We start from the raw sequence: 22241 nt of genomic DNA on the forward strand, positions 1-22241 counted from the left end.
TGTGTTTATATTAATCCGGAAAATATTTTTCCTTAAACTTTTATGGAAAATATTTTCCAAAATTTTAAGTGCAACCAAACAACAAAAAATGGGAAAACATTTTCTGTCGTACCAAACACACCCTATAATTAGTATCTTTTGTTTTGTGGGAAGTAGGGATCTTTAAGTAAAAATATTTTGGAGCATGTGCAACAATAACATATTTAGTGGGCCCAAAGTTAATTTCAACCTCATCATCCGCATGTGCCAGAATGGACTCAAAGATGTAGTAATTGCAAACTTTTTCAACCAACCAACCGAAGTTCAAAGATTCTTCCTCTTCCAAGATACTCGGGAATCTAGCTCATGGATATTCATTCCCTAGCTTCACCTTCCTTCACTAATGGAACGATCAGCACAAGAATTTATGAATCAAGATCACATTCTCGATGGACAATATTATCATTATGGCATCAAGAAAAGAAGACAATTTTCTTGAAATACAGAATGTATGATGTCACTCTAATCTCTCTAGCTAACTAGCTGTCCCTTCAACTTCAGTTATCATAGATAATCTGACACTTTAATATTTCAATTATAAATTCTATTTGTGATCAGCAGTAGTTCATATTATCAGCACAGCCAACGTAGACAAGAATGGGTACCAAATTCTTGGAAAATTTCAGCAACAAAGGGGAAAGAATGCTCTGCAAATGCAAAGGTAGAGGAAGAGATACAGAAAAGTTACAAGAAAAAAGGCACAGTAGCAGGTGCTGTTGCTCTAATCATTGGAACAAGTATTGGTTCCGGGATTCTTGCTCTTCCCCAAAAAACTTCTCCTGCGGTAACTATGTTTCTCTTTGTAAATTCAACCTTTTATTATTAGGCTATCATATTAACACTCAAAACTTAAGTCCTATTAATTATAACGGTGCATATTTTGAAACTAGAGTTTTGAGTGGCAATGCAAACTCTTAAAGTAGATTCTTTTGTATACAATAGCAAGATTTCCCAATAGTGGTATTCAATCTTTTGTTTAGCTCATAATAAGTGTTTTTTTCACTCACCATATGATTAGTAAAAGAACCTCCCTCCCCATATGGATCGATGATCTATAAGTTGGACTTTTAAGCCTTATTTCTGTCTTTTTCTTCATAATGATGGTGTCTAGATCAGTTAGAGGCTTAGAGCGCACCTTGCTTGTTTCACTGAGTACCTGCTACCTCCCATCGAAGCAGATGTACCAAGTAAATTCACCCACCAATGCTTAGACCAATGAGAATATCTAATTAGATTTATATTTGTGGATGGAAATGGAACCTCTATAATTGTTATGCTAGTCAAAAGAAATAAGCACAAACTTATAACCATTACGTTGATGAGCAGATTCTTAAGTTATTGCTGATAGTTGCTTAAACGAGTAGGATATAGAATGGTGGATTTGGTAAGCAAAAAGTAAAGATCACCCTTATCCGTGGCACAAGATTACAGCATTGTTTATCTTGTCAATTGCAGGGTATAACCCCGAGTTCAATAGCTATGACAATGTGCTGGGCATTTCTACTAATCGAAGCGCTTATACTAGTTGAAATTAATGTGGGTTTACTCAAAAAGAACAAAGTGACAATTGAAGGCAGTGAGCTAGAGATCATCTCCATTAGAACAATGGCTCAAGAAACACTAGGAGAATGGGGTGGAGCCTTGGCTACACTAACCTATCTCTTCTTAGGATATACTTCAATGATTGCTTACATTTCCAAGTCGGGTGAAATCCTCTGCCATTTGATAAATCTCCCACAATCAGTTTTGGCCTTTTTCTTCACTTCCCTCTTCAGTATTCTCATTTTTGTAGGTGGGACAAAAGCCACTGTCAAGTCAACCAGTGGCTCACTGCTCTTATGATAGGTAACTATGATGAATTCAGCTGGCCTTTCTTGTTTTCCTTCCAAGAAAATGTGATAATCGAGATAAAATCCAAACAGGATTGCTTGTGGCGATTGAGGTTATTACCATTCTGTATGGAGGGTGGTCAGGAGATGAAGGAAGCAGTGACTGGGGAAAAGTTCCACCAACGATACCCATATTGATATTCTCTTTAGTCTACCATGATCTAGCTCCTGGTGAACACAATTTTTTTTTTTCGTGCTTTCTCCTTTCTTTTCTTTCTCACCAATTTGTGATTGATGTGTGTTTGCAGTTCTGTGTGCTTACTTGGAAGGTGATCTGTGTTGATTGGTGGTTTGGTTCCACTCCTGGCATTGCTTGTTTGGGATGCAATTGCCTTTGGCCTTTCATCACAGGTTGATCAAGTTGCTGACCCTCTTGAATTGCTCCTGAGGTCATTTTGCATTCTTTATTGACTTTTTATCAAGTGCATTACCAAGTCTTAACTGATATGAGCGTCTTGACTTGCTATCTTTTAAAGGACAGTTTTCTTACACAATACATTTTCAGGGTGAAATGGAGTGGAGTGTCATATATGGTACAAGCATTCTCTCTTCTAGCTGTGGGAACATCCCTAATTGGTACTCTCCTAAGTTTCTCAGAGTTTCTCAAGGAGCAACTCAATAACTTTAACCTGCAACCAGATGTATCCACAAAATCAGATTTACAGGTAACATTTGGGTTTTTAGTGTTTAGTGTCTGATTCTCAAAGAAAGAGTATCTAAGTCCTTGAATCTTAATTCCTAGCAGAGATCAAATTCTCAGCTCCGTCAAAGAAAATGGTGGAGAAGAAACAATTTAGGCTTCACAGCAACAGCAATTGCCATCGCTCCCCCTCTTCTTGTGTCGATAACAATTCCTGATGCATTTTCCGCTGCCACAGATATAGCAGTGAGTTTAAATTCTCACGTCCCATTCAATAAAACTAGCTAACATTAGAAAGCTCTTTTGATATTGATGCTTCATTATAATGTAATGTTTACAGGGTGGTTACTGCATGACAATGTTATATGGCATCCTACCACCAGCAATGGCATGGGCTATGCATAATAGTGAAGGAAAGGACAGTGAAAAGATAAAATCAAGAGCAAAACCTGCCCTCCTCTCTATAGGACTAGTTGCTTGTGGTATAGTTGTAGTGCAAATTCTTCAAGACCTCTCTATGTTGCATTCGGGAAGTGTATCAGACTGATGCTAGACATTGTAAATAATGTAACTAGAGAATGAAATATCTTCTCAAGATCGTAGAAAGGAAAAGCATCTTGAGACTGCACATTTATCAACAGAAAGACAGTCTCACTCCTTTTTTACAGCTGCATCACTTCGTACAACATTAAACATGCAGAGACAAGTTCATTACATAACTCGGATTCTAGATAAATAAGAAACTGCCATGACTAGACACTGAACCTTGGTTTCTGATCTTAAGTTTACAAACACAGGTAGAAAGGAGCTCGAATGAGTTGTGCTTTATTCAACAGACCAAGAAAATAAATAATAACAAACATACAATACAAATGGTGAACATCCATCGGACTCATCAAGCAAGAGAACCATAAGTAGGGGGGGAGCATAAATCTGCAAAATGACATTAAGCTTGACCCACTGCATCCACAGAAGATCTTAGTTCTTCACTGTGGTTACATGCCTCAGAAGCATCTGGACAACATCAGAGGAGACTCTTGACGCTTCAGTCTGCAGGTGCTCGATCTTTTCATTTGTTTCTGCCTCAAGACGTTTGACATTAGCACCTGAGTCACCACTAGTCTGTAAACAACAGAAATCAGGAACCATGCTTCGTCAATGATAGAGAAAAGAAGTCAAACCCATTGCCCAAAACATCCCCTTTCACCGACGACCCCACAAGGGCAGACAACAACAACAACAACAACAACACACCCAGTGTAATCCCACAAGGGGAGTCTGGGGAGGGTAGGATGTATGCAGACCTTACCTCTGCCTTTGTGGGCAGTAGAGAGGCTATTTCCGATAGACCCTCGGCTCAAAGACAGAGAAATTGGAAAATAGATGCACTTCTAAATGAGGATATCGTTACAGTCAGCAATTGAGGGTTAAATTTGGACGGACTTTTTCTATCACCACTTAGAAACATGCTAGAGCAAAAAGTAACCATATTTAAAAATCTAGGAGGACAAGGAAACATATAGATGGGTTTGCTCAAAAGGCAACACTGTAATACGTTTCTTATCCTTTTCGCTAAGATCAAGTGTAAAATGCAGCAAGTAAATTGTAAGGCATTTAAAAGGAGGACAAGATCTGGGAGAAGTCATGATTTCTGCGGACAATACAAGTTGATACCATTCTTGTGCGAATGGGATCTTCTAGAAACTATTTGTATCCTAGTTACCTGCTCAAGCTTTCTCTTAAACTCAGCCTCCATGTAAGCACGGAATTCAGCTATCTCTTTCTCGGCTTCTTCCTTGGCCTGCTTCAATCTAGCCTGTTTAGCTGCACATGAAACTCACGTTAGCACACATGCCCCATTTATAAACCTAAGCCCAAGCATTCACAGTGTTCCAAATGATAAGGTCAAGAAGACCGGAGACACAGCTTATACTATAAGTTAGACAAAAGAAATATAAGATACCAAGCTATGACATTTCATTTTTGTTTGATCAGTTAAGAGAAAGACATCAAACTATAAGCTATTTGGTCAACAATTTTGCCAACTACAAGTCTACAACTCAATTATTACCTAAAACTGTTAACACAACTAGCTTATGCTATCTCTAGGCAATGAAAGCATACAAAGGCAATAAGCATGCATACCACGACAGGACAAATAAAAGTGCACCATAATGGAGACGGAAAGTATCATAGCGATATGAATTTGCAGCAACGGAGACAAGACTTGCAAATAGCTTATGGATATTGGCCAATATTTCCCCTAATTGCTAGGTGAGGAGTGTAGTTAAACCAACAAAGTTCCAGGTCAAAAAGTAAGAAAACTGGATCCCTAAAGGAGGTAAAAGCAATTACCGGTCCTGGCAGTATTGACGATGTGTTGGGCTTCCTGCTCGGCAGCTAAAAGTTGTTGAATTCCATTCTGGCCAGCCCTGCTAGATTCCATTCTCGTCTATAAAACTCAAACTGCAATGAAGAATGAAATGTATCTCTTCAAGACTCTGGATAACATTTGAGACATAACAACTAATTATCAGAAATTAACATGAATTACCATGCATGAAAATATATCCAGAAAGAAAAGTCATAAAATCTGTATTGCAACATTAAGATCGACTTTGTCAAGAAAAGATTTATAAGCAATGGGTATTCAGTTAATTTAATAGTAATAACATTGTAAGCTTAATAAGATTGTGAGTCGAACAGAAAAACCACAAGCAGTTAATCTATCGCACTATCAGATTCCAAGAGTAGAATAGCATGTGTTTTAGTTTATATATTTTTGCAGGAGAAGACATTAAACATCTATTATTGATTTATTAAATAGAGCACAGTGACACATCTATTATGGTATATGGTGTGGAACCTTTTTGTTTTCTTGTACATTTTTGGAGCAAGTATGAAATTCCAATTACTGTCGACACTTTATTTGTTTTCATGGAGTCATGTCTTTGTGTAAGATTCTCTATAATTTTTGTACACATTTATAGATGGGAATTTTCCATTTTAATCAATTTTGATTAAACGTATACGGCTGATTACTCAAAGAGGTCCACAAATGAATGTTGACATGGATCCTATGCAGGACGGGGTAAATATATGCATTTCCACTTTCCAATGTAAACATATTTTGGTCAATAATTTTATGCTATAATTCTTTTTAGTGTTAATGGCTTTATCAGGTCATAGAAATTTCAGAATAGTGTTTTGGCACCAGTTCTTGACTTCTTATAGTAGTTTATCACCCATCTTTCCACTCCTATTTAAATGATTAAGCATTTGTAGTCCAATATTTACTAGTTCCAAACCTAACCAATCTAGAATAATCAACTTGGAGCTAACGGATTAAAAGATTATGCGCTAAATAGTAAATAAGCAGAGAAAGCTATTATCATTCTTTTCTCAAAACACAATCTTTCTACTCAAGCAACTATTTTCTAATCTTAGAAGTGAGGATTCATCCAGGTTTTCTTCCTTTCTTTTCATCCTTTCTCTTCTTCATCTACTCTTTGGTCAGAGGTAATCTACCCAATCTTGGTAAGCCCGATTCATATCGTAACACCAAAACCTGTATCCACAATGTGTCATGTCGACATGAGGCTAGTATACTTTCTACTATATCCCATCTTAGCCTCAGTTCTACCTTAGACAAAAATTACCGGTTCGTTCTCTCTCTCTCTCTCTCTCTCTCTCTCTCTCTCCTTAAACTTAACAGTATGAAACCTTGATATCAAGTACATATCTGAGCGTGAACGATCAGCTGATTCAGTCCATGACCTATAACTTAATGTAATTGGATTAAAGAACTTGAATAACAGGATTCCAAGAGTCGTTTAAACGCTTCTTACTTTTTTTTTTTCCTAGTCAAATAAAAATTTGGAACCATAAAGCTGAACACTAGTAGTGTGGAAAAATTCTTTTTTGTTTTCAATTAAACCCTTTACATTTGAATTAAAGAAACAAAAACTGGATCTTTAAAAGTTTATTGTGGACAAAAAATTACTTTCAAACTCCAAAGTAAACCACAAGATCCCTGCCATCAGAGACACCAAATTGTAAAGTTTAAAAGCAAGGCAAGAAAAAAAAATACTAATACTCCCTCTGTTTCAATTTGTTTGTCTTACTTTCTTTTTCAGTCCGTTTAAAAAAAATGTATCTTTCCTTTTTTGGCAACTCTTTAATTCCAACTTTCCACATGTTCAACACCACAAGATTAAAGAACATTGGTACATATTACATCTCTTTAGTTTAAGACCACAAGATTCAAAAATCTACTTTACTTTCTTAAACTTTGTGTCAAGTCAAAACCAGACAAATAAAATAAAACAGAGAGAGTACTAATACTTCTGAAATTTGTGCCCTAAATCAAACCTTAGACATTTGTGTGACTATAAATCATTTCATTAAAAGTAAAAAGAAAATTTTAAAGTTAAGTTATTTCGAATTAACAAAATGCAACATTCTTTTTGGAATAGATTAAAAAGAAAAGGGTGTCACATAACTTGAGACAGAGGGGAGTACTATATACTTCAATCATCAGATCATGATAAAAAGCAGCTTATGAAAATGGACCGCCACCACATAATAAAAAAAAAACGGAAAATTCAAATCTGGATCAGAAACCTATAAACATGAGGCAGGACAGTGAAAACAGATAGAGTAATTATTATTACAAGGTAAAATCTTCCTAAAATCACTTCAACAGGAACTATATATTCGTCATTACGTAACAAGTCAAACAGAAGAAAAAATCAAGTTGACTTAAACAAAAGATCGGAGTAAAAAACAATGGTCAAAACAAGTCAAATTACAATTGGATCCAGATCTAGTCCAGAAAATGAGATCCCTAATGCTAAAAAGCATTTTGATGTCTACTAATACAAGAGAGAAAAAGGGAAAGTTGAGTGAAAGAAGAAAAGGAGAGTACCTTTGTTTGTGGAATTGGAGTTGAGAATTGGCTTCAGAGAAAGTTTGAGGCCTTTCTTTGGATTTTGTTTCACAACAGACTGAGACTACCTACCATACACCTTATATTTGGACTATATTTTTCTCTTCTCTTTTTTCCTTTTTCCCTATTTTTTTGGACATCTGACAAAAGATGGACCTATTGGGCGATAGACACGTCAATGCATTCAAATTAATAATATATTCCATTTCACTTGTAGCTCAAAATATACCCCTTGTTCTATTGCAAATAGTTCAAATATATCTCTTTATACTTTCTGTCCAAATGTATCCCTTTCATTATATTTTGGCACAAATTTGCTCTTGATTTTGACGGAGAAACAAGTGGTACGCTCAGAATTAAATAACCAACAAAAACAACATATCCAGTTTAATTCCATAAGTGGATCTGTGAAGGATAGTGTACGCAAACCTTACCCCTACATTGGCAGGTAGAGAGGCTATTTCTAATAGACCATCAGCTTAAGTAAAGCAAAAACGACATCACGATAGCATGAAAACTAAAACTAAAGCAAAAGAGACAAGTAGTAATAGCAAACTAAAAATAAAACATGACAGAAATAATATTGATCCTATAAGAAAGGAAAATAATACTAATCCTACTACTAGCCTTCAACCCTAATCCTCAACCTCCACACCCTCCTATCTAGGTTCATATCCCCGATAAGCTGAAGATTTGTCATATCCTGCATGATCACCTCTCCTCAATCGTAAGATGGGAGTATAATAGAACCAATATGAAAAGTGTAGAAAGGGTTTTGAAATATAATAAGGCATAAGAAGTGTCTTGGGAAAAAGTAAAGTTGAAGCTACACTGCAGACCATGTTTTCAAGTGAATTTGTAGAACAACTTACTTTAAGCGACTATAACCCCCTTACTAATTGGAAATTTGGGAAAGCTCCCTCAATGAAAGTTATATCCCTTTAAAATACCTTTTTGTCGATATAATGTGCAGCTCAAACAGACATCTGTGCAAAAGGTTATGCACATATTACTGGACACTACGCAGGCTGAGCGGTCAGCTGTGCCACCAGGCTTCACGTGCGCGACTGCGCACTGGAGGCAGTGTTACTGCCTTTGTTGCGCGGTCTGCTGCGCGGTTGGACTTTCAATTACGTGTCCGTACATCGAAAAATTTCTTTAAAAGCCCTAGGTCGTTCCCCACACTCCAAATACGAAAACTTGCTCTAGAAAGGGATGCTCTCAAGAACCCAACTTGCTCCAAGGTCCCTCCATCATCCAAGGTAAGTTTTGGCCATAGGATATTGATAATTTATTCATCCTAAGAAAAATTAATACCTCCTACTCATGCAATTCATAGATTTTCATGAAAACCCTTCTCAAGGATTCAAGCTCATACTTTTGGGATACTTCACCAAAGTCGGATTCTTCTTTGGGTGTTTTGAAGCCATTAAGGTATGTAAGACTTTCCTATTCTAATTGATTGTAGCTTCGAATTGGTGATTATAGACTATAAGTTCTGGAGAGATAAGTTGATGGGTGTGATAGAAGAAAAACATGAACGATTATATATTTGGGTTGTTGATTGTTGATTAAGGGTGTTGTTTATCTTATGGGTGATGAGGGATGATGATAATTGTAGCATTAAGAGATTGTAAAATCATCTTGAAGTAAGAGAATGGGTTGTTGGGTGTAGAAACACCATTGATGAGAGTTTGTGGAGCTTCATGCCCACCAAGTGTTTGATAAAATGCTTAGATGACCAAAACATGAGTATTCTTACTAATATTGATTTCCTTTTATGTATATTGCTCTAGGTTAAAGTTGAACGGGATGACGAACGTTGTAGTATGCTAAAAGGCCAGAATTGAGGTAAGTAAGGCTAATTCTCTACGTGTGGGAATGTTTATGATTCTCCCCCTGCCACGTTCTTTTACGACTATTATGAATTACCTCAGAAATATAGTTAAGCCTTAGTTTCATGGAAAACTTTAGAACTTCTATTCTCTAAACGATACAGTTTTGTAATTTGTTCATTATTGCCATTCAGAATTGTTACACCTCGGAAAATCTTCCGTTAGTACGCAAGTGAATGAACTAGTGAGGAGTATGAGTATACGATGTTTTCATGAGCGAGCGATGATATTCGATGATTCTAGATGAGAGTTCAAAGATGTTAGAGATGGGGGAAGAGGATTGCCAAGAGAAGGCAAAGTAGTTGATAAGTACCGGAAAGGAATTACGAGTATCGAGTTAGCAGGAACTTAATGATGTCTTGGAGAAAAGTGATAACGTCCCTTGAATTGGTATTGAAGTGTTGATCAAGTGTTAAGGAGGTTCCATAAGGATTGGAGATCAAACGAGACGACGAAACGAACTTCGGGATCACTGGGGATTATACGGCCAAACATACTGGCCGTATAATTTATACGGTCCGTATGTTTGGGACCGTATAATCAACCCAGATTGGCCAAACTTTCTGGACCAATTGTACGACCAAACATACGGCCCGTACAATTTATACGGACCGTATGTTGGTCCGTATAATTGGTCGGGACAGATTTTGTTCAATAAATGTAAGGGACCAAGGTTATTTCATTTCATTTCTACTTCACACCCCTTTTCTCTAAAACATCTCTCTACATATATTCCATATGTTTTCAAGGGTTTTTAGTGATCAACAACACAAAACAAGTGAATCAAGTGTAAGCAAACCCATTAAAGATCCTTCAAGTCAAGAAATCTCATTGGAGATAAACTAGGGTTTTTGCTCAAGTGGAGTATTAACAACTAAGGCTTGTTCCTACAACATCTAAGGTAAGATTTATGGTATTTATATGTTGTTTAAGGTATTTGGAAGTTGAAATGCTTGGATTTTAGAAGAGTATAGCAAAATGGGTCATGAATGATGAATAATGACGTTTTGAGAAATAGTTTGAATTGAATCATGATTGTTGTTGTGTTGTGACATGAATGGGTTATAAATGATGTTAAGATCATGAAATAGGCATTGTATGTGAATGGACAAAATCGTGTGTTATGGTCTTGAATATGGAAAATGGGAAGTGAATTGAGAATATGGATAATGTAGATGACTAAAGGCTATTGTTATGATATTGTAAATGTATTGTTGACGTTTGGGAGTTGAATTACGATATGGAGGAATGTTGCATAAATAAAGGAGATGTTGTCCGATTTTCTCTAGCTTTAGCCATTTATGCTAGTTGTCGATTCTAACGATAGTATGACCTTGATGAAGGTATAAACGCAAGAGTTGAAAGAGAACGTGCAAGTGCTATATAGTCGAACGAAAAGGTATGTAAGGCTAACCCTTCTTTCATAAGGCATGATTCTTTGGCACAACGTCTAAATCTTCTATAAGTCTACTACTTCTTCAAATGATTGATCTTCCGAGCTAGTAAGCTCACGATGCTAGATATGCTACGATTGTACTAAGATCCTCGCATGACGAGTAAGCCCATAAGGTGGACCTAACGATAATGATAATGATAGTAATGATGATGAGAATGAAACGATGCTAAAGTTGTTCATGAGCTATTAAGTTGTTCATGAGCTATTATATGTATGTGTGCCTATGAAGGGCTATAATAAGACCCCGAGCTTATGAGGCCGGGTAGAATATATGTATATGAGTATATATAGTATGTATATGATTACGTAACCCGCGCACACCACTGCAGTTGGGTATGGGCAACACTGAGCCTTGGTAGGGCCAGGTATGTGTAACACTGAGCCTTGGTTGGCCAGGTATGTATGACCACCGAGCCTATATATGGTCGGGTACGTGAAACACCGAACCCTCGAGGTCAGGTATGTTATGTTATGTGAACGATGTGTATATGATATGACTATGTAAATGATATGATTTGTATATGATACGAGTACTAAGATGGATACAGATATTGATGTACGAACGCAAATACGCATTAGAATGAAAAGTTCCTATGAAAGGCAAGTGAGTTCCTATGACGATGATGATATTATTATCTCCCATCTTGTGCTATTTCTCATGTTATTCATTATGCTTCTACATTGATATTGATTATGCTTTACATACTCAGTACATTCTTCGTACTGACGTCCTTTTTGTTTGTGGACGCTGCGTCATGCCCGCAGGTGGCCAGGGAGATAGACTCGATCCATAGCTTCATTACTCAGGGACTACATTGCGGAGCTCCATCTCATCCGGAGCCGCAGCTTTTGGTATAGATTCTTTTGTGTACATATTTATGGGCACAGCGGGGTCCTAGCCCACTCATGTGATATGTTATACTCTCCTTAGAGGCTCGTAGTCACGTGTCTATGGGTAGATATGTCCAGCCTTGTCGGCCTATATTTGGCATATCATTTTGATGGCCTTGTCGGCTCATGTACGTTGATGTGGCATAAATGCCAATTTTGATGTAAAGGTAATGTCGCCCAATGGGACTAGTGTGATTAATGAATAGAAATGTATGTTAAATTATGTAGCTCACCTAGATGTAAGTATAAAAGTATGTCAAGGGGTGCCCGGATGGGATTGTCACAGAGCGCTCGTCGCGGCCCCTAGTCGGGTCGTGACAAGAATGTCGTGAACTCAGAACGTAATCAATATAGACTCATGTTTGATATCCCATGAGTCTCAGTCATGAAAACTCAGTATGCTTATGAACAGTTAATGCTTTAAACTCCATAATTTCATGAATACATGTCTCAGCATAGAATGTTCAGTATTCCAGTGTTATGGATTACAGTATGATTCTCTGTTCCTTGATATATATTGTTGAATGTTGAACACCTGCATCTTTTCCCGAGGGCACAGCCTTACGTATATGTATACTTTTTCAAGGACACAGACTTATGCACTTACTAATTCAGTTAAAATAGGTGATTTCACATTCAGAACAGGGAGTACCTATTACTATACTTCTATTGTTCAGTTCAGCTATCAGTATGTTTCCGTTTCAGTTCCAGTATGTTCCATGTCTATTGTTTTGGGTTGCCCATTCCCCGAGCACCCCAAAACTATTTATTCTTTCAGTTTGTTTTACATACAAGTACAATTCAAATGTACTTACGTCTCTTTTTCCCGGGGCCTGCATTTCACGATACAGGTATTGATTTCCAGGATGACGAATCCGCTTGTTAGGACTTCATCATATCAGTTGTTTGATGAGCCCTATCTAGTTCGGGGTGTTGTCTTTATTTATCAGTAGTCAGGTCATGTTAGACAGTTAGGTATGATGGGGGCCTTGTCCCAGCAACAGTTCAGTATTTTCAGACTTATGTCGGAGGTTTCATAAACTAGTCAGTAGGTCATGTTGAGCATTTAGTAATGTTTAGCCTTGTGGACTACTTAACTATGTTTTCAGATTATTTTCCGCACTTATGTTTAAAACAGTATTTTCTGTATTATTATTATGATGACTCATGATTTATTCAAACTATTCATGTTTCAACTAATTTTCATCATCAATACATGTCCCATGTTGATTTAGCCAGCCATGTGGTTTGCTCAGTCACATGCATTCAGGCACCGAGTGACGGGTTACGTCCAGGCCCAAGTTCGGGGCGTGACAAGTATGCTCTTTTCATTTGATAGTAGTAATGTTTTCCTGGTTGTAGATTAGTTGTGTAGGAAGTTAGTTCTGTTGGCTTCGTTGAATGATTGACTTAAAAGGTATGTGAGGCTATTCATTGACTTGCGACTACGACACGATGTGTATTATTTGTTTCCTATGTGAACTATGAAGTTTAGAGCTCTCAAATGTAGTGATTCCATGTCTTGAGCCTACCAATCCTCAAAGAAATGTTATGTGACTATAATCAGTTGTTACTCGAGCGTGTTACTTCTCGAAGTCAAGTTACGAGTTGTCGCAATGCAAATAGAGTTTCCCTATAGGTGGGACTATATTAGTAGTTGATGGGTTGCACAACCTACTTCCTATCCTATGCAATATCTAATTTTTGCCTAAGGATGGAACATGTTACTTTACCTGTTCTATGCAATCATCTTGTAGAATATAAAAAACTGGTAAGTAAAGAACACATCACTTTTACGTGGAAACCATCGGCTCACAAGGGCGATAAAAACCATGACCTAGACCTCTGTGGGATTTTCCCCAAACTCCACTATAATGGTGAGCCTCTGCAAATTCAAGTTACATACTCTGTAACCTAGGAACTACACTCTAATTCATATCTTGCTAATCTTCCTAGACTAGTAAGCAACCTTCAAGTTGATCCCTAACTTAAAGTTGAGTTTACAACGTTTTTGTAGCTAGCTGTAATGCTTCTAATAAATCGGATAAAGATACAACTCGATAAACCAACCTAATACAAGTTTTCTAGACTTAAGAAATGTAAAACGTCAACTCTATTTGACAGCTTCTTCAATCTTCTTCTCCTACTAGGGACGACGCCTAGATTCTGAATATTCTTAATATCTTTGTTGATCGCTCAATATTCTGAAATCTCTCTTTGTGGGTGCGCAAACCTTTTTCTTGGTAAGACTTGGATATATATAGCATTGAGTGCACAACAAGTCGGCAAACACAAAATCCTCTTCGAGTAGGCCCATGAGATATAATAGGGTTTGTGTTGAATTGGGATTCTTTCCTTTTGGATCAACTTCATTGTCCTTGTAGGAGTCTAAAGAACATTGTTTAATTAAGGCAAGGAATCCTATAATCTTGACCACCAAGCCTTTACCATAAAACTGCAAATCCTAGTTGTTGTAGGACTTGCGCTGGAACATATTCACGAACCTGTTTCATCTCCCGGGTTCACCTGCCTCTGAATCTCTGCACTGTCTGAGATAGAACATGTTCACGAACCTATTTCATCATCCCCTTATCGTTCATTCCTCCGAATCTATCTTTGATCCTGTGACCGCTGATGGAACATGTTGGCAGACCCGTTTCATAGCATCATACTCTTTGCTCTATGTCTGTATTTCTTCACGTAGATTTACTCATTGCTGGAATAAATCATGTCTTCAGCCTTGTCTAGCTCTGTGACTCTAATCATTCTCTTACTATGTGTTGAAAGATGTTTGCAGACCTAGTTCATGTGCTTTGTCTGGAACTCTCTTTATTTGAACAAAATACTTCTGAATCATCTTCACCATTTCTCCTCATGATCTCTTCTTTCCTGATTCTTTCACCCACTGCACTTGATGAATCTTTGTGATAGAACATGTCTTCAGACTTGTTCTATTCTTCAATGAAATGCTCTGTGATTGAGTCATCTTGATCTCCTTTGCTCTGCATCTGTCTTTGTGATAGATCATGTATTTGGATGGTTCATTCTCTCTCTGATCTGATCATTGCTCTTGTTTTTGTATTGGCACACATGTTTGCAATCTGGGTTCATGTGTATGCTCTTTTCTGTAGCTTCTTTGCAATAGAACATGTCTATAGACCATTCTAACCATATTGTGCTGCTTCCTTTGGAATGGAACATGTCTATGGACCTGTTCTATCCTTCCCATGCTTCTTGCTTTTGCAGGCCTTTTACTTTGTCTGGAGCCTCTGTCTTTATCTCAACCAACTGTCTAGCTTTATTTAATTACCTTGTCAATTATCTCATTTATCTAGACCTAGTTTCTTTGAATTATAGGTTCCCTTTGTCAATCATCAAAACTTCACACGTGAGTTTATTCCAACAAATTCCCCCTTTTTGATGATGACAGACACTTGTCTTACTCTGATCTGTTAAGAAACTATGTAACCTATTCCAACCAACTGTGTAACTTGTTCCAAAAATCTCATAACCTAGTATTTGAGCATTACACTTATAGCAAACCAGGTTAGCGATTGAGTCAAAAAGCATAAGCACACAGTTAATCAATCTTCACCCTTTTGGCATCATTAGAAAGCTAATCTCAAAAGCAATTAAGCATTTTCCAATATTAAACTCATGGACACTGGGGCTATCACATATACATAAGATAAGAACGATTACTCATTTAAGTCAAAACATTCGAGTCACATATATGAGGCACAGATTTGTAAGATATGCAACAGTTAATCAAAAGTTCTTTGTATTAACATTAACAAGTACAATTCTAGTCCCTTGAGTACTATTATTTACACCAGATCATTTTGAACAGACTTGGAACTTAGATGCTAAGGATTATTACAAGGAAAGTAATTTTTTTAGGCCAAATTCTAGGAAGTCCTATCTAGGAGATGTGGAGAGGCTTTGGCTATAAGGGTAGTGTCATTGGAAAAACAAGAGCTCATGTCACTTGAGTGACGAAAACTGTTAACACAATTATCATAAAAATCAGTGGAAAGAATGTCATCACTTTTCCATAGATCTGAATCAACCAAACTGGCATTTGTTTCTGATAAGATATTGAAATTTATGCCCCTCAGAATACTTTTTGGCACTTACAGCTCAATATTCATATCATGCTCTATTCTTTACCCCAAAGAAGATCCACTATCTTTTTCCACCGATTTTTCCTATGAGGGCCAAGATCCGGATTATTCCTTTTTCGCAGATAGTTCTTCTTTATTTCATCCTTACTTATTTATCCATGAAACCTTATGTCTTCATCCCTCATTTTTCCCAATAGGCTAACGATGTCAACTTGATCAGAACTTGCAATATCAAACAACTCATTTTCTTCAAATGTTTTTGCTTTACTGATTTTTCGTTCACTCTCCCCTGTTCTAGAAATTTTAGCACATTCCCCCTTTCTATGTGCTCCAACTAATTTTCTTCCTTCTTTCATCTGCTCTATCGGTATACCGATGTGTATAATCAAGAGAGGTGGATTAATGATAGAAGTGGAGAGTATACTCTAACGTTGAGGAGTTTTGTGAGTGTATGGGCGAAACGGGTTTATCGGAACTAGAAGAGTATTTTGACATTTTAAAAATTTTCGATTTGCATTCCAAGGTGAAGGAATAGTGTGAGTATGATTCAGGTAGTTTGAGATTGGTTTAAGTAGTCGTGATAATGAAAGCTAAAGTGGTGTGAACAGGCATTTGAAGAGTCTTCTTGGGAAAAACTGATGACTTGATTGTGATAATTTTTTTCAACAAGGTCATCATGACTTAGTTTTCACTTCTCAATACACACTTAATGACAGCTATAGTTGGCTAAAGTAATGACAACAGGTTGATTGATTTGTTCCATGATCTGAATATTTAATTGACTGCAAGAGAAAGAATACATACTTGAAGTTTAGATGACTATCCATATGCAATCTTTAATCTTAATGCCAGTTCTGTGACAGTCATTATGTTAAACCCTTTTGGAGATCATGAGCATATCATGGTATAGGACATACAACTAAATGTACAAGACTGAGTAAAATATTTTAATTACTTTGAAAAACACAAAGTCTGAGACAACGTTTCTAACCAATTTTAAGAAAGATTTGTGCAGCTTCAATCATTCTCAATAGTAACATATTATACACCACAATTCTCCCTTTTCAATCTTTTTTTGTCAATACTTCAAATTAACCAACTAAGGAACCTTTTAGCACATTATTACCATTTGTGTACACTACATAACCTATTGTAGTCCTCTGATGTCCTTCTTTGTTGAAGTTCCAGTGGGGTTTGAACATTTTAGCACTTCTCTGGATCAGGTTGAACTACTTGTTCCAGTTGACTGTCTTCGTTCTACTTGACAGAACAAGTTCTTCTTCAACTTGTTTCATGGTCACATGAATACTTACCATTTGGATGTGTTCTTCTCTTCCAAGCTATTTCTTATGGATAAGTGGTCTCTCCTTTTCTCTTCTTCTCATCACTTATCTCTTCTTTGTCATTATCCTCTAGTGAATCTGAATATTTTTCAGAGTTCTGCATTTGTTCCCCTCAACTCAGCCCTGGGTGATTCCTTGATTTCATCCCTTTTCTCAATTGTTTCTCTAAACCTTCCATTTTGTAAAATAAGAGTGACATAATTCTTGTTTCGTTCATGTTTTAAGATTTTGAGTAAGCCTTTGCATATACCGTTATTTTGCTTGCCTTTTGTCACTTTTCCCCTCATGTTCGATCAGAGGTTGGTCTTACGACCCTTGCCTGGCTTGGGTCCCTTTCTTTTGCATTTGCTTTCTGGGTGTCTTTTATTTCTGTATGTATCCCCCACATTCTTTTCTATAGGTTTCGAATTTATTGCTCCTAGAATGAGTTCGGCATCTGCGGTCAGCTTTAGAACTTCGGCTTGGAAAGCTGTGATGTGTGAACCAAGCTGAGCTACCTGTTCCTTCAGTGAGAAATTTTTCCTCTTTGTTTTATTTTTGCTCTTTTATACTCCTGGACCCCTTTGTTAGGCTAGAAATGGTGCCAGGCAGCTTAGCTCTTTTAATGCTCATATTGCGACATTCATTACTTAAATTTATCACTAGTGTCATGAGGCTGTTTCTAGGAATGTCATCAAGCGTTTTAAGATGTCCTTCTCAATGCCAGAGTCTGAATCTTCAATGGCTATGAGAGCATTGTAATCAGCTTCCACTAAATCTTTCTTGGACCTTGAACTCGATGCTGCTGTCGACGCCTATTTTCCTTTTGATCTCTATGTTGAGCGATTTTTAATCAGGGAGTTTAATTTTCCACAGACTAAACATCCTTTGTGTTAATCATTATGAGAAAGGTTGTCTACCTTACTCTCTTCTATCTCGTGGTTATTGCCATTCCAGTATGACTGTATCTTTAGTTCCTCCTTGTCGCTGTCTGATTTGACTGGTATGGCTCTTGATTTCAAACCTTTGTTTCATGTATTAATAAGTTGACATATACATCCTCTATTCGCATGGTGCTTATTTCATAGACTTCTCTAATGGCTAGTACTTTAGGATCCCACGAAGGAGGAAGACTTCTTAGAATCTTCGTGACTAAGTCTTTATTGGTAAAGGTCTTACCAAGAGCTATGAGATTACTGGTAATATTGACAAATCTATTAAACATATCTCTAACTAATTCCTTCTCCTTCATTGCAAATAGTTCGTATTTCGTCATTAGCATATTTAATCTGAGTTGCTTTTCTTGAGTCATACCCTCATGAGTGTGAGCTAGCAAGTCCCAGATTTCCTTAGCGCTAGAGCATCCTAATACTCTGTTGCACTGATCCTTTCCTGGACTTGCGTTTAGCTCCATTATTGTCGCTTCTTTAGCTGTGAACTAGTCTTCCGTTTTAGGCCTTCTTGTTAATCATACATAGTCTTCATGGGAATCAACGGTTCTTCTGATGTGATTATCCACAGATTGTAGACCATACCTATTAGATAGGTCTACATCCTATTCTTCCACAAGAAATAGTGCTTGCTTTTGAATAGTGGAGGCCTATAGATTGATTCCCCTCTGTTTTGTTCTATAGGTTGTGCAACCTTCATCAGGATCTTCTCCTATAGTGTTAGCCTCTATAAGGAGAATCTGCTCTAATACCACTTAATGGCTTGCATGACCTACTTCCTATCCTATGCAATATCAAATTTTCGCCTAAGGATGGAACACGTTACTTTACCTATTCTATGCTAGCGTCTTGCAGAATATAAACAATAGGTAAGTAAAGAACACGTCACTTTTTCGTGAATACCACCCAGCTCCTAAGGGTGATAAAAACCACTGTTACACCTCGTACTTTTATACGTACAGTTTCGTTGTGAGTTAGTTGACAAAGACTTAAAGGTGAGGTTGTCACCGAGGACATAACGAATTATACATGCTTATTCTTTATACAGGAGAGCTTGGTATCATGCTTAGCAAGTATCGGGAAGGTTGGGTGTCAAGTGAATCAAATAAATTAAGTTTGTTGAAACATTGGAAAAATTTGGCAGAATTTCGGACAGGATTTTTGGGTCCACTTGTAAGGGGCGTATCTCCTAGAATACGAGAAGTTACGGAATCCATTTAAACTAAAGTTCAGCGAGTGTCCGTTTCAATGCAATTGGTAGAATTCACTTTGGAGAAAGACGGTGAGACATACGGAGCATCGAAGTTCGGCGGTACCGTCGATGTACATCGATGGACCATCAACAGTAAGGCGGTGGACAGGTGTCCCAATTGTTATATATTGATTTATTTTGTTTTATCCTTCATTATTTCACACACCAACAGAACCTAAATATCCTAATACTCCTCTCAACCCTTTTCGTAATTCCCTCCATCATCCAAGTAAGATTTGAGCGCGTAAAACCCAAGAATAGTTAGAACATCGTACTAGTTTTTTTTTTCTATTGCGTTGCTGGTCTTGTGGCCTTAAAGCAAAGTGTTGTGGTTGAGATTTTGGACTATATAAGGTATGTTTTCCATCTAAGTTTTGATATTAAATGGTTCTTGAAGGATTTTCATAGTTTTAAGTTAAGGAAATTGTGATATAAAGGTTACATGTTGGCATGTCAATGTTGTTGGCTTGGGGTCTGATTTGAAGGAAGTTTTGGGATGGATTTACATATGATTTTACTTGTAATTCTTGATTTTGTTGTTGTTGATGTTGGTATTAATGGTTGGGCTTGATTTGGAGTTGGTTTGGAATGGAAATTATAAGGGAAATGCTGTCCGAATTCATTTAACTTAAGAACTGGTTTAAACTTGGATTATGAGTTTGCCCTTAACCTAATTATGTGGTAAATGGTGTTGAATGTAGATTTGTGAACTCAGAAAGATAGGCATTGAGTAATAAGAAGGAAACGAGGTATGTTAAGGCTAACCCTTCTTTCTAAAAGCATGATTTCCTCATCGTGAATCCATGTATGATATTCATAACGTTCTATTTCGTAGAAACGCTAGAAGCTCATGATCTTGTTGATCTTGTCTTATGACAATTGACCCTCTAAGGAAAGATATAGTGATGATGTTGCTTTTACTTATGTATTCCTATATATATATATATATATATATATATATATATATATAATTTGAGATAAAGGGAGTGAAAATGAAATGAAATTGGGTCCCTTATATTAATTTAGAATCTGTCCCGACTCAATTCTACGGACCAACGTACGGTCCGTATAATTTATATGACCGTATATGTGGCCGTAGATTAGGTCCAGTGAGGGCATCCATTCTGGGCAGAATATATGGCCTGACAAGCGGCCAATATATTTTATACGGCCAGTATGTTGGACCGTATAATGCCCAGCTTTTTTGAAACTCGTTCTTGTCTACTCGTTCGATCTCCAATCCTTATAGAACCTTCTTAACACTTGTTTAACACCTCGTTAACAATCTAAGGGACGTTATAACTCTTATCCAAGACATCATTAAGTCATCATTAACTTGTTACTCGTAAATCTTTTCCGATACATAACGTATACCTTGCCTTTCTTGGCAAACTTTCTTCTCTTACCTCGAATGTCTTTGAAATCTCAATTAGGGTCATCAAATGCTATTTCTTACTTATTGAAACATCGCATACTTCGTGCCCTTCGTTAGTCTATTCACTGTGCAGCAACGGATTTTTTTTCGAGGTGTGACATTCTTCCCCCCTTTTAGAACATTCGTCCTCGAATGTTAAGTGCTCGGGAATTCTATAAAAATTTCGCCAGTGTTTCCCCTGTAATATGGCACTACCATCCTGTCACAACAGCCCATAATAACAATGCCTCACAGGGCCATAACATAATAGCAATAGAGTTTTGCCACACACGACCAAATGCATAAAAAGGAAAACATACATACCTCATGATCTTGATGTCTCATCTTGAATCTCTTCCGGGGTTGAAATAAGCGCGGGTACTTGGACTTCATATTTTCTTCCGCTTCCCAAGTCATTTCTTCTCGGTTGTTGTTTCTCCACAAAACCTTAATTGAGGCTACTTCTTTGTTTCTAAGCCTCCGTACTTGCCTATCTAATATGGCAATGGGTACCTCTTCATAAGTCAACTTTTCTGTCACTTGAACATCATCTACTGGCACGATCCTAGTAGGATGTCTGACACACTTACCAAGCATTGAGACATGGAAAACCGGGTGAACTGACTCCAAAGCAGGGGGTAGATCTAATTTATAAGCCACTTCGCCTACCTTGCGCACAATCTCATAAGGTCCAATGTACCGAGGACTAAGCTTCCCCTTTTTTCCAAATCTCATAACGCCCTTCATTGGCGACACCTTTAAGAATACCCAATCTTTCACTTGGAACTCTAAGTCCCTTCGACGATTATCTGCATATGATTTTTGACGACTCTGAGCTGTCAACAATTGATTCTGTATAAGCTTGACTTTCTCTATAGCTTGTTGGATCAATTCCGGCCCTATCAATTTGGTCTCTCCTACTTCGAACCACCCAATTAGGGATCTGTACTTTCGCCCATATAAAGCCTCATACGGTGCCATTTAGATGCTAGAATGATAACTATTGTTGTAAGAAAATTCAATGAGCGGTAAATGATCATCCCAACTACCTCCAAAATCTAGTATACATGCCCGTAGCATATCCTCAAGGGTCTGAATGGTACGTTCAGCTTGTCCATCAGTCTGTGGGTGAAAAGCTGTGCTAAGACTCACCTGTGACCCCAAACCTTCTTGGAAAGATTTCCAAAAATTAGCTGTAAACTGAGTCCCTCTATCAGAGATAATAGATACTGGAACACCGTGAAGTCGCATTATGTCTTTAACATGGAGCTTTGCATAATCTTCTGCCACATATGTAGTTCTGACAGGTAAGAAATGAGTTGACTTCGTGAGTCTATCCACAATCACCCATATAGAATCATACTTAGGTCGAGAACGGGGTAAGCCTATAATGAAGTCCATGTTAATTACTTCCCACTTCC

At 37.4% G+C, this 22241-nt stretch overlaps 1 protein-coding gene and 1 pseudogene across 2 annotated transcripts; one reads left to right on the plus strand and one right to left on the minus strand.

The window, feature by feature from the left end:
* The first annotated feature begins 253 nt into the window (after positions 1 to 253).
* LOC132613946 (uncharacterized) lies at positions 254 to 3212 on the plus strand (annotated as a pseudogene).
* On the minus strand, positions 3199 to 7652 carry LOC132613947 (V-type proton ATPase subunit G 1). Of its 2 annotated transcripts, none has more exons than XM_060328254.1 (4): positions 7496 to 7652; positions 4924 to 5034; positions 4292 to 4392; positions 3199 to 3690 (listed from the first exon to the last, which is right to left on the minus strand). In XM_060328254.1, exons 2-4 carry the CDS (start codon positions 5012 to 5014, stop codon positions 3547 to 3549), a joined length of 336 nt encoding a protein of 111 aa, XP_060184237.1. In that variant the 5' UTR covers positions 5015 to 5034; positions 7496 to 7652; the 3' UTR covers positions 3199 to 3546. The 2 variants fall into 2 exon arrangements, with proteins under 2 accessions (XP_060184237.1, XP_060184238.1); XM_060328255.1 differs by having other exon boundaries at positions 4924 to 5069; positions 7496 to 7639.
* Positions 7653 to 22241: the final 14589 nt, after the last annotated feature.

Source organism: Lycium barbarum, chromosome 10 (genome assembly GCF_019175385.1).
Source record: "Lycium barbarum isolate Lr01 chromosome 10, ASM1917538v2, whole genome shotgun sequence".
Classification (NCBI taxonomy): domain Eukaryota; kingdom Viridiplantae; phylum Streptophyta; class Magnoliopsida; order Solanales; family Solanaceae; genus Lycium; species Lycium barbarum.